Genomic DNA, 10,297 nt, shown 5'->3' with positions numbered 1-10,297 from the left:
GGGGGCGGGGAGAAAACCCTCAGAAAAATCAAATTAACAGCACTTTAAAGGGAGCTGAAAGCCAAGCAGAGGACTGCAGGCTCGTCAGCCTGATGAGAAAAAACAAACCGTCAGCTTGAAAGGCGTGCTATCTTATCTGTAACTAGTGGGACTAGAAAAGAGAAAAGGCAGGGAAGAGATTGTGCCTTTTAATTAAAAGCAGATCCTTTTATCTGCCAGCTGTGGAAGACAAGACACCATCCCCTCCACCAGCTCCCTCCCCTCTCCCTGTCACCAGTGCCATCCGCAGGCGTGTGCAGGGATGGGGAATTTGGGGAGCAAAGGGGTTTTCTTTCTTTCTTGTTTTCTTTCTTTCTTTTTTTCTTTCTTTCCCTTTTTTATGATCTTGGGTTTGGTGCCTGCTCCATCCACAGCGCCCGGGCTGGTTGTGGCTGTGGCTGGCAGGGTCGGGGCCTCAGGAGCCAGCACAGGGGGATAATGGGCAATTAGGTTTTATCAGCAGGATCATACAAGGAATTCTGTCCAATTTCACAGCATCCGTCTGTCACATAATGAAAGACCGACTGCCCGCTCACAGGCAGCTCTCACTACCCTTCTTGCTCTCTTTTCTCCTGTTCGAAGAAACGGAGGGGAATTTCTTAACTGGAAAAATCCCCAAATCCCACCCAAAATGAGTTTGCTTCCTCTGACAAAGCAGCTTTGCCTGTTCCCATTCCCCCTCTGGAAGGCAGCAGGGGAAGGGTGGGAGCACACTGAGCCTCGGGACAGTTAATGGTTGGACTGGGTGATCTTCACGGCCTGTTCCAACCTGGATGATTCTGGGATTCTGGGATGGTACAAGACCCTCCAAGACCCCTACGGTAACAGCACGGGGATCCCTCACCTTCTTTGCACTCCAGGGCCACCCGGGACTCCAGGTTGTCCATCTGCAGCTGGAGGCGTTTCAGGGTCCGGTCGGCATCCCGGGACTTGCGCTTGTAGGCGATGAGGACGATGATGATGATGAGGAGGAGCAGCCCTCCCCCGCCGCCGATGCCGATGATGGCGGGCAGGGTGAGCAGGCTGTCCGAGTAGATCTGCAGCGTCCCCGGGGAGAACTCGAACCCTCCAGCCTTGATCTGCACCATTGTGGGGGAAAAAAAAAATGGACCTGGTGTCAGGGGGATGAGGATGAGCCCAGGGCAGCCCTCCCCACTGCGCGGGGAACGGGGGATGACTCCCAGCCCGGGGCAGGAAGGATGAAGAGCACCACAGGAACGGCCGGAGCTGAGCACAGCGCTTCTGATGAGAGAGTTTGATGTCTCGTTCAGACAACATTACAGTAACAGATGGGATGTGAAGAGAGTTCCCCCACGGGTGGGGAGCCTGGGGGGGGACCATGCTGGGTCCTTTTCAACCTGGCGGGGTCCTGGAGCGTGAGCGCTGCTGCGCTACAACCCCCCAAACAAAGGAGTCCTCCTCACGGCGTGAGCCAGCAGCGGGGGGACGGGGTGGGAACCCCCCCTTGCCTTGGCGCCCAGCAGCGAAGGGAGGCTGTTGGCAGGACCAGCCAGGGCACAGGAACTGAGCAGGCCGGGGAGGGGACAAAGTATTTGGTCCTACCAAAGACATAATTAGGGAGAGCGATGTCCAGGGAGCAGGAAGATGTTCCTGTGTGCGCACCAGCTATCTGGTCCTCGTCGGGGAACCAGCGCCGGGTTAAAGACTGAACCTCTGTGGCACGTGGGACATGAGAAGCAAAGGCACCATGTCAGCACTTACGGTGACTTTGTGCTGGCCGGTGAGGTTGGGGGACTCGCAGAGGAGCTGGGTCTCGGAGACGGTCAGGGTGCAGGGAGTGTCTCCGATCAGCACCGTGTAGTTCAGGCGGGAGTTACCAGCAGCCGGAGGAAGCAGGTTCCTGCCCTTTGAGGGAACGAGATTGTCAGTTCTACTGCAATGGGGAATGCTTAAAATAACCCAACATCAAGCAAATTCATGCTCTCACAATGCAGGACTTCTCCACCTCCGCAGAGGGACACATCCCTACCCCTCTGCCCCTGGGCGCACGCTGCCTTACCTTGAGAATGAGGGGGGAGCTGGGCTTCAGCTCCAGCATCCCCGTGGGGCTGAGGGGCTCAAAGACAGGGTCTGGGTAGTAGATGAAGTTGGTGGTGTTGATGATCAGCAGGGCCTGGACGTTATCCATGACAAAGCCGATCTCATCGGGGCGGTCGCCGACTTCCGGAGGGCTCCGCACGGGGTTGTCGATGGAGGGCGCGTAGCACACCATGGTGGTGTCGTTGTAGACGGTGCAGTTCTGCGGGAGGCGAGGACAGAGGTCAGACCCAGCTCCCAAAAGGGAGCTCAGGACCAGATCTCACAAGGACATGGGGTTTAGACTTGGGATCTTCTGCCCTGTGCTGTTATATCCCGCCCCGGGGCAGAGAGAGACTCCTGTCTGCGATGGATGTGGAGGGGGGAGCAGGTCGGAGCTGGCTGGGGATGGGCTCTGTCTGTCACTACCCTGCAGCCGTCCCACAAACCCCCCCTCAGTTCTGCACGCTCGGATCTCAGCCCTCTCCAGGCACCACCTGGCCGGAGGCTCTGCAGGGAGATCAGTGCGGTGGCAGCCCCCAGCCCTCAGCCTCTCCACACCCCGATGGGCAAGGAATGCGCATTCTGCCCTGCGTTGCACAGCTACGGCACCCCTCCTCCTGCTGCTCTGCCCCCCGCCCCAGCCAGCCCCACTTACATTCTCCCTCTCAGAGCTGCAGTACTTGGCGCGGATCCTGGGCTCTTTGATGGTGGCCAGGTTGGTGCCGGTGACGGTCAGCAGCGTCCCACCGCTACAGACAATGCAGGCGAGGGGTTAGGAAAGGCAGCGCAGCACTGGGTCCCCACTTCGGGGAGGGAAGCACCCACCCTCGCCAGCTGGACACCCCTCTGCCCCAGCACGGGTGAACCACAACGCCCTGGGAACCTCTTATCCCACCCAGACGTCCCCACGGCTGGCAGGATCTGGCGTGCACCCCAGCCAAACCATCTCAGCTGATCAACTAGAGATAGAAAATCTGATAATTAACACCGACGTCCCACCCTGCGTCCGCGTTTGGGGCCTGAAGGCAGTTCCCAAGCTAAAGGAGACCCGCAATGGGAAAGCATCCCGAGGAGGAGGAGGAGGAGGAAGATGAAGAGGAGGAGGTCCTCTGTGCCCCCCCCCCCTCCACCACGCGGGCCGAGGGCAGGCTGAGCCCTGACGGTTTTTCTCCACGGTTTGGTGTTAAAAGCCCCGCGGTCCCGGGGAGCTCGGCCGTGCCCCCGGGGAGCTCGCTCCTCATCAGCACCCTGGGGAAGGTTTCCCTTGGCACTAGCTCTTAATGGATTCCTTCGCCTTCTCTCCAGCCAATTCAAACCTTTTAGAAAAATATGTAAACATTTAAAAAAAAAATAAAAAAATCCCCCGGCGGGAAATATTTTAATTTTATTTGTCGCCGCCAAATGTCAAGCTGAAATTAAGCAGATCCAAAAGCGCTCTCTGCTCTTGCCCCCTGCCAGGCTGAGCACCGCAGGCCAGGACTCAGCAGGGCCCCAGCGCCAAGCCATCGCTCACGCTCCTCGTGCCACGTCTCCGGAGCACGGCCTGGTGGCTATCGCAGCCACACTCGTGGCTATCACAGCAGTTACTGGTGGCTATCGCAGCCGCACTGGTGGCTATCGCAGCCGCACTGGTGGCTATCGCAGCAGTTACTGGTGGCTATCGCAGCAGTTACTGGTGGCTATCGCAGCAGTTACTGGTGGCTATCGGAGTCGCACTGGTGGCTATCGCAGCCGCACTGGTGGCTATCGCAGCCGCACTGGTGGCTATTGCAGCAGTTACTGGTGGCTATCGCAGCCACACTGGTGGCTATCGCAGCCGCACTGGTGGCTATTGCAGCCGCACGGAGCTGTACCCATCCGGAGGGGGGGATCCGTGCAGCAAACAGCCCCCGACGCGTCCCACAAGCTCCCTGCGGGCGTCCCACGACTCACCTGTTGATGCTCCACTCAGGATCAATTTTCTGGATGGTGGGGTCCTCCGTGTAGTTGTACTTCACCTCCGGGTTGCTCAGCTCTGCCCGGTTGATGTTGATGAGGATGGGGGAGCCGCCGGGGGTGTGTCCAGGGGGGGTCCTGCACCGGATCTCGCGGGCGCTTCTCCTGGGGCAGAAACGCACAAACTGTCAGTACCTGGGCAGGGGGGAGGCGAGGGTGGGGGTGCTGCCCAGGAGCCCCCTCCCTTCTGAAGCTTCCAGGGGACGGGGGGATGGAGCCAAAAAAAGAAAGGAGGAGAAACAGAAAAAAAACAGCCAACAAACCAAGAAATGAAACAAAAGGCAGCCAGGAAAGGCTGAGCAGCTCCTGAGCGTTCCCATCGCACGGCTGCTGCAAACAGCAGCGATTAGGGCTGATAACCAGTAATTACCGCAGGAAAATATTTAAAGAGCCGCTCCATTATCATCCCTAATCTAAAAATTATCCACTTCATGCCTCAGGGCTTTGTGCTTTTAGAGAAAAATCTGCTCTTCCTGAAGCCTCTGACACGCAGCGGTTTCGGAGGAAGACGTCTCCGGCCACCCGTGGGGTTTGGCTCCTGGGGTCCCTCCTGGGGTGCTGCTCTACCTGAGGGTGCCGCTGCCTCCGGAGCAGCCCGTTGTCTGTCCCCCACCACCCTCTGTGCTCCTCACCATGAAAAAGCGCAGGGCCGTCCCCCGATGGTCACGGAGACGTTGCTGCCAGCGTTGAGGTGGCTGCCTTCGATGGCGATCCAGGTGCCGCCGGAGAGGGGACCCCGGGCTGGGACCACGCGGGAGAAAGTGGGTGTCTGTCCAAGGAAAAGAGTCACCCCTGGGGTTAGATGGGCTGGGGATGGAAACCCGAGTCTCCAAGCAGCCCCGAGTGGCCACAAAGGACAGGGACGTGTAGGACAGTGGCAGGGCACGGTGCTGAGGGCCAGCAGTGCCAGCGGGGCTGCGGAGAGGCGAAGCAGTGTCAGAAATCCGAAGGGCGTGACCCAACACCTGCCATCCGGGGAAATGATGGCTGATTTCCCAACTCACCCAAACCCACCCGCCATCACCTGCCCCCGGCACGGGGCTTACCACGAAGGTGAAGCTCTTGGGGGACACGGCCCGGTAGCTGGGCGAGCAGTTGCGGATGCACACTTCCACCCGCGCCTCGTGGACCTTGCTGGGGCTGGCATCGCCGATTTCACACACGATCCTAAGGGATGCGGGGAAGGAGCCCTCAGTGTCCCAGCACTGAGATGCTCCCTGTGCCACAGCGGGGACGGATCAGCTTCAGGAAGGGACAGATCTGACACCATGTGAAGTTCCCAGGTGTCAGCAGGTTTGTGAGAAACCAAAGCAGTGGCCTTGCCTGGGGGGGAGCGCCCGAAAGCCTTTAGACTCCTCCCAGAGCAACCACAACCAGCAGGTACTTCTCTCCCAGTTCAACCCAGGTCGCCCCATGACTTCTGCAGCCACAGGCACCCCTTGTCCCCGACCTATCGAGGTGATCTGGAGCACGGCCACCCCTCGCCGGACACTTACTGCTCGGCGCTGATGTACTCGCTCTCGATGGGGATGCAGATCACTTTGCCGACTCGGACGCCCCAGCGAACGTCTTCAAACTTCAGGCCCAGGTTCTCGCCGGTGATGGTCAGACGGGTCCCTCCTTGCCTGGGGCCAGTCTCAGGGGACAGCTAGGAAAGAGCAGGGGCCATCAGCCGTGGGGACACCTCACTTGGACAGGCTGCAGCCCGGGCAGCCGCGGGATGTGTGTTACCCCCCTGCGAGCAGCGAGGAGCAGAAGGGTGATGATAAATGTCAGCGTGTCTGTAAGGAGCCCAGAGAGTGGGAAAGAGCTCCCAAATGACAGCCACATCCACAAATTCCCCCCAGGAACAAGCCAGGGGATGTGTCCAAGCAGAGAGTTGGGATTTGGACACCCTGCTGCAGACGGAGCAGGTGACAAGGACATGGGTAGGAAGGAGACAAGGCAGTGTCAGCCAGGGCTCCAGCCGGGCTGTCGAGGGAGGTCCCCACATCCAACATCTCAGAGAAGAAAGCATCTCCACTGGGTCCCTGCATGAGGCAGGCAGTGGGGAAAAGAGTTTCTCTCCGCTGGCAAACCCTGTGCCAAGCCCAACTAGGAAGGGAGAGGAGCTCACCCTGGCGCTACGCCTCATTTACCAGGATGATGCCCAATAAAGCAGACAGGTGTGGCCTGACAGACGGCAGTGGGATGAGGGATGAGCAGAGGTGTGGGCCCACCACTGCCTCCAACCAGGCAATTACAGGTAGATTTACACCATCCCCAGGGCCCAGAGCTCATCTGCAGCACTAACTGGGATGAATGAGGGAACTGGGGGGGTTCAGTCTGGAGAAGAGGAGGCTGAGGGGAGACCTCCTGGCCCTCGGCAACTCCCTGCCAGGAGGGGGCAGAGAGGGGGGATGAGTCTCTGGAGCCAAGGCCCCAGCGCCAGGCCCCGAGGGAATGGCCTCAAGCTGCCCAGGGCAGGGTCAGGCTGGCTCTGAGGAAGGATTTCTGTGCAGAAGGGGCTGTTGGGCGTTGGAATGGGCTGCCCAGGGCAGGGGGGAGTCCCCGGGATCCCTGGAGGGGTTGAAGAGTCGGGCTGAGCCAGCGCTGAGGGATCTGGGGGAGTTGGGAAGGGTCAGGGGGAGGTTCATGGTTGGGCTGGAGGAGCTGCAAGGGCTTTTCCAACCCGGATGGTTCTGTGAATGGCAGAGATGTGCGTCCTGGCTGAGACAGGGGACAGAGCTGGGTCCCTGGTGACGCCAAGACAGAGCAGGGGAAGAGGCAGCTGCAGGCAGCAGGTGAGGGAGAGAGTAATGCAGACTGGGTCGGTCCAGGAGGAAGGTGCATCCTGATCCAGGAAAAGGGACCGTTTTTCCCAGGTGATGCCCTCTGCTCGTGCTCCTGCTGGCAGAGATCCCCTCTAGCACTGGAGCGGCTCTGCCAGCGCCCAGCCCTGGGCAGGCTCTCGCTGTGGCCATACCCACACCACGACCAAGCTCTTTGCATTCCTGGCAAATATGGATGGCTGCAAACCTGGGGCCCGAGCCAGCTGGAGCCTCCTCCTCCTCCTTTTCCTCCTTTTCCCTGCACAAGGCTCACTCCTGGACATCACCCCCGCAGCAAGGAAAGGTGGATGAGCGGAGTCGGGGGAAACGCAGCATCAAGCACTGTCCACAGCCCCAGCCCCGATGGACTGCACGGGGCCAGGGGCTGGTTCTGCACAGTCCCGCTGCAGCCAGAGCGTCTGGGGTGAGCTCCGTCCTGGAGATCTGCCGGGGGGGGAATCACCTTCAGCACGCTCAAACAGGGGCAGCCCAGCCTGCCTGGGCCCAGGGACAGCATCAGAGCTGGGACCCGCACCTGCCGAGGCAGCCCCAACTCACAACTAACACGGCAACAAAACCCTGCGGGGCTGCGGGGAACCGCCGTTCGCCTAAACCCAGCCCAGCCCCTGCCCAAGTCCAAGATCAGAGCTCACTACGGCAGCTGCAGCCAGCATCAGGTTGGGTCTTCCCCCTAAATCAAGCTCCGCCAGCGTGGCTGGCAATGGGCGGCTGTTTGTTTGGTGTTTCTAAATGAGTGTTAAAAGCTGCTCCGGCATGTTCGATTCCTCCTCCTCTGCAGCAAAGCTGACAAGGGCCACGCGCTCGGGGAGAAACGAGCCCAGGAACGGAGTGACATCGCTGGCCGCCCAGCACGGGGAGGTCACGGCTAAACAAGGTGTGTGGGAGGAGGGAGCTGGAGAGGAGAGCGGGGGCTACTCGAGCCTCCCCCTTCCCCTCTCCACCTCCAAACCCCTGGCCCCGACAAACATCGCTGCTTTTCCGCTAATTGGTTTCTCAGGATCCTTTTACATCAACAAGCGAAAGGCCCAAGCAGTGGGTTTGTTCCCAGCTCCGGCAGCCGCAGCAGGGCCAGGAGGTGCCGAGGCTGAGGGGTTCCCCCATCCCAGGGGAGCGGATATCGCTCTGAGAGTCACAGCCAGCCCTGGGCAGGACCCTGCAGAGGTTTGGAGGGGGCTTGTCCCCGTCACCAAGCGATGGCTGAGCAGTTCTCCACGGGTAAAGAATGGGGGTCACCTCCCAGCCCAGCCCCACCACCCTGCAGCTGCACCTCGGTGGGCTGGGCAGGAAGGAGGCTCCAGCTCCTCCTGAAATCACCATTCCAGACCTTTCCCCCGCCACCCCGTGTGCCCTCTCTGCACCAGGCTGCTCTCTGGATGGTTCCCAAGCCCGCCCACAGCCCGGGGTGCAGGACAGGGGCTGTGGGAAGAAGCAGGCACCAGGCAGGCGGCTAGAGGAGCATCACACCAACGGCCAGGCACATCCCTGCCGCCTCCCAGGGCACCAACGCAGAGCAGCACCAAGGTCAAGCTCACCTGCTAACAGATCTGTTTCTGCTGCACCTGCAATTACTGCAAAATTTCCTACAGATTCAGGGCGGGAGAGTTGCTACTGAGGCTGGACACCATCAGCTGCTGGGAAGCTGCTGTGAGCGAGGTGTGTGGATGCCTGTAGCCGTGGCCACGTGAGCACAAGAGGACAGGGACCAGCCGACAGCGAGGCCACCCTGGGCACGGCCCAGGCACTGCCACCATCCCCAGGGGACCAGCTTTGGGAAGCTCAGCCTGAGCCACCAGGGACGGGGAGCCCCGCAGTCCCACACACAACAGCAGGCCTCCGTGTAGGGATGCAGGCGCTGGGGCTCGACCCCACTCCCCCAGGAGCAGACCCCTTCTCCTGCCAGCAGCCCACCAGCCCCAGGACGCTCTCTGCAGGCAGTATTTCCCACAGGCAGGGACGTGCCCTGTGCGGGGGCACCCCCCCTCCCTCCCCACACGGCTGCCACCCTGCACACTGCAGCGCCCGTGCCCTGTGAGAGGCAGGTGGTGCAGGGAAAACACACAACTCTCATTTCCAGCTTCCATCAGATAAGACACTGAGACCCAAACAGATCAGATCCTGCGCTAAGACTCCCGTAATTAGCACCAGCGAGGCCCGGCCAGCTGTGGGTAAACAGAAGGTATCCAGTAGAAATACCCACCTGTCCCTCCCCGTGCGCTTGGAGCCCGGCCTGACAGGCGCGTGAACATTAATATACACAATCTTATTAAGCGAAGGTCATAAAAGCTGTCAGGGAAGGGGGATGATGATGATGATGATGATGACGAACTACCAGCCCCGGTGAGCATGGTGACACGAGGAGGAGCAACACAGAGTCACGGCTTTCCCGGGATCCTCCGGTCACATGGAGGAGTGGTGGGAATCTCAGAGACGGGCCCCAAAGCCCAGGGCACGGGGGTGGTGGAGAGAGTGTTTCAGCCTTGGAAATGGAAGTAGCGACAAGAGATGCTCGGTCCTAAACGCCGAGCAGATGCGGCTGCTGTGAGGTGTCACCCGAGAGCCCCGTCCCCACCTCGGCGCCCCCGCCCAGCCCGGCCCCGTACCTTGGTGATCTTGGGGTCGGTGCAGCGGCTGTTGCCGCTGCTGGCGTGCATCCAGCTGCTCTCGTAGGCCAGGCAGTGCTGCCGCAGCAAGCAGCGCTTCTCCGACACGCACCAGCCGCACTCGAAGCGCGGGTCGGCCTTGAGGCACAGCCCGCAGCTCTCCCGCAGCGCCGAGCACTTGTACAGGTGGGCTGGAACGGGAGGGCGGGGGTCAGTGGGGCACAATGGTTTGGGGACAAGGCCATCGGCTCTCGCCCCCTCCCGTTGCCTGCCACCAGCTCCCCGGGGGACAAACCCCCACGAGCAGGAGGCACCAGCACCCCTGGGCTCTCTGCCAAAGCTTCTTGGAGAAAAGCCTCTTAGAAACCCGCCTGAGGGCTGCAGCCGGAGCATCCTTCACTCAGCGGGGTGGGCTGGAGGCTGCGGGGGGCACCCGGCTGCTTTCCCACCCCCTGGGCCCATCCCTACTCACCCTGGATGTTCTGGGGGTTGTCGATAACGAAGTTCCCGTTCCAGACCACGGACAAGTTGACTGGCAGGTCGCTGATGTCGTTCCCTTCGTAGAAATACTGCGGGAGGGGACAGAAGGAGGCAGAGCCCATTAATCGGCGAGGCGAAACGCCCCGGTGAGGGGCAGGGGGAGGTGGACGACCCCACGACATCAGAGGGGAGGGATGGGGGGCCGGTTCAGACTCGCTGGCTAGGAACAGACAGGGCTAACAGCCACTGCTCAAAGCACTGGACAAAGCACACGCAAACCAGTAGACTGGACCAGAAAAAAAAAAAAAAAAA

The 10,297-nt window shown here is 60.5% G+C and overlaps 1 protein-coding gene across 1 annotated transcript in view; it reads right to left on the bottom strand.

Annotated features, from left to right (window-relative positions):
* Positions 1 to 10,297, bottom strand: part of PLXNA1 (plexin A1) — a 100,915-nt gene that overhangs the window by 24,671 nt on the left and 65,947 nt on the right. The window contains exons 11-20 of the mRNA XM_026857529.1: positions 9,978 to 10,074; positions 9,506 to 9,696; positions 5,571 to 5,722; positions 5,121 to 5,241; positions 4,707 to 4,843; positions 4,012 to 4,179; positions 2,735 to 2,828; positions 2,060 to 2,299; positions 1,762 to 1,905; positions 884 to 1,118 (exon numbers count right to left, since the gene is read on the bottom strand). Coding sequence (XP_026713330.1) covers positions 884 to 1,118; positions 1,762 to 1,905; positions 2,060 to 2,299; positions 2,735 to 2,828; positions 4,012 to 4,179; positions 4,707 to 4,843; positions 5,121 to 5,241; positions 5,571 to 5,722; positions 9,506 to 9,696; positions 9,978 to 10,074 — 1,579 coding nt within the window. The remainder of the gene's footprint in view (positions 1 to 883; positions 1,119 to 1,761; positions 1,906 to 2,059; positions 2,300 to 2,734; positions 2,829 to 4,011; positions 4,180 to 4,706; positions 4,844 to 5,120; positions 5,242 to 5,570; positions 5,723 to 9,505; positions 9,697 to 9,977; positions 10,075 to 10,297) is intronic.

This window comes from Athene cunicularia, assembly GCF_003259725.1.
Source record: "Athene cunicularia isolate RWA chromosome 12 unlocalized genomic scaffold, athCun1 chr12_part1, whole genome shotgun sequence".
Taxonomy (NCBI): Eukaryota; Metazoa; Chordata; class Aves; order Strigiformes; family Strigidae; genus Athene; species Athene cunicularia.
Note: the sequence above shows the minus strand (reverse complement) of the source record. Positions and strands in the feature narration are given on the sequence as shown.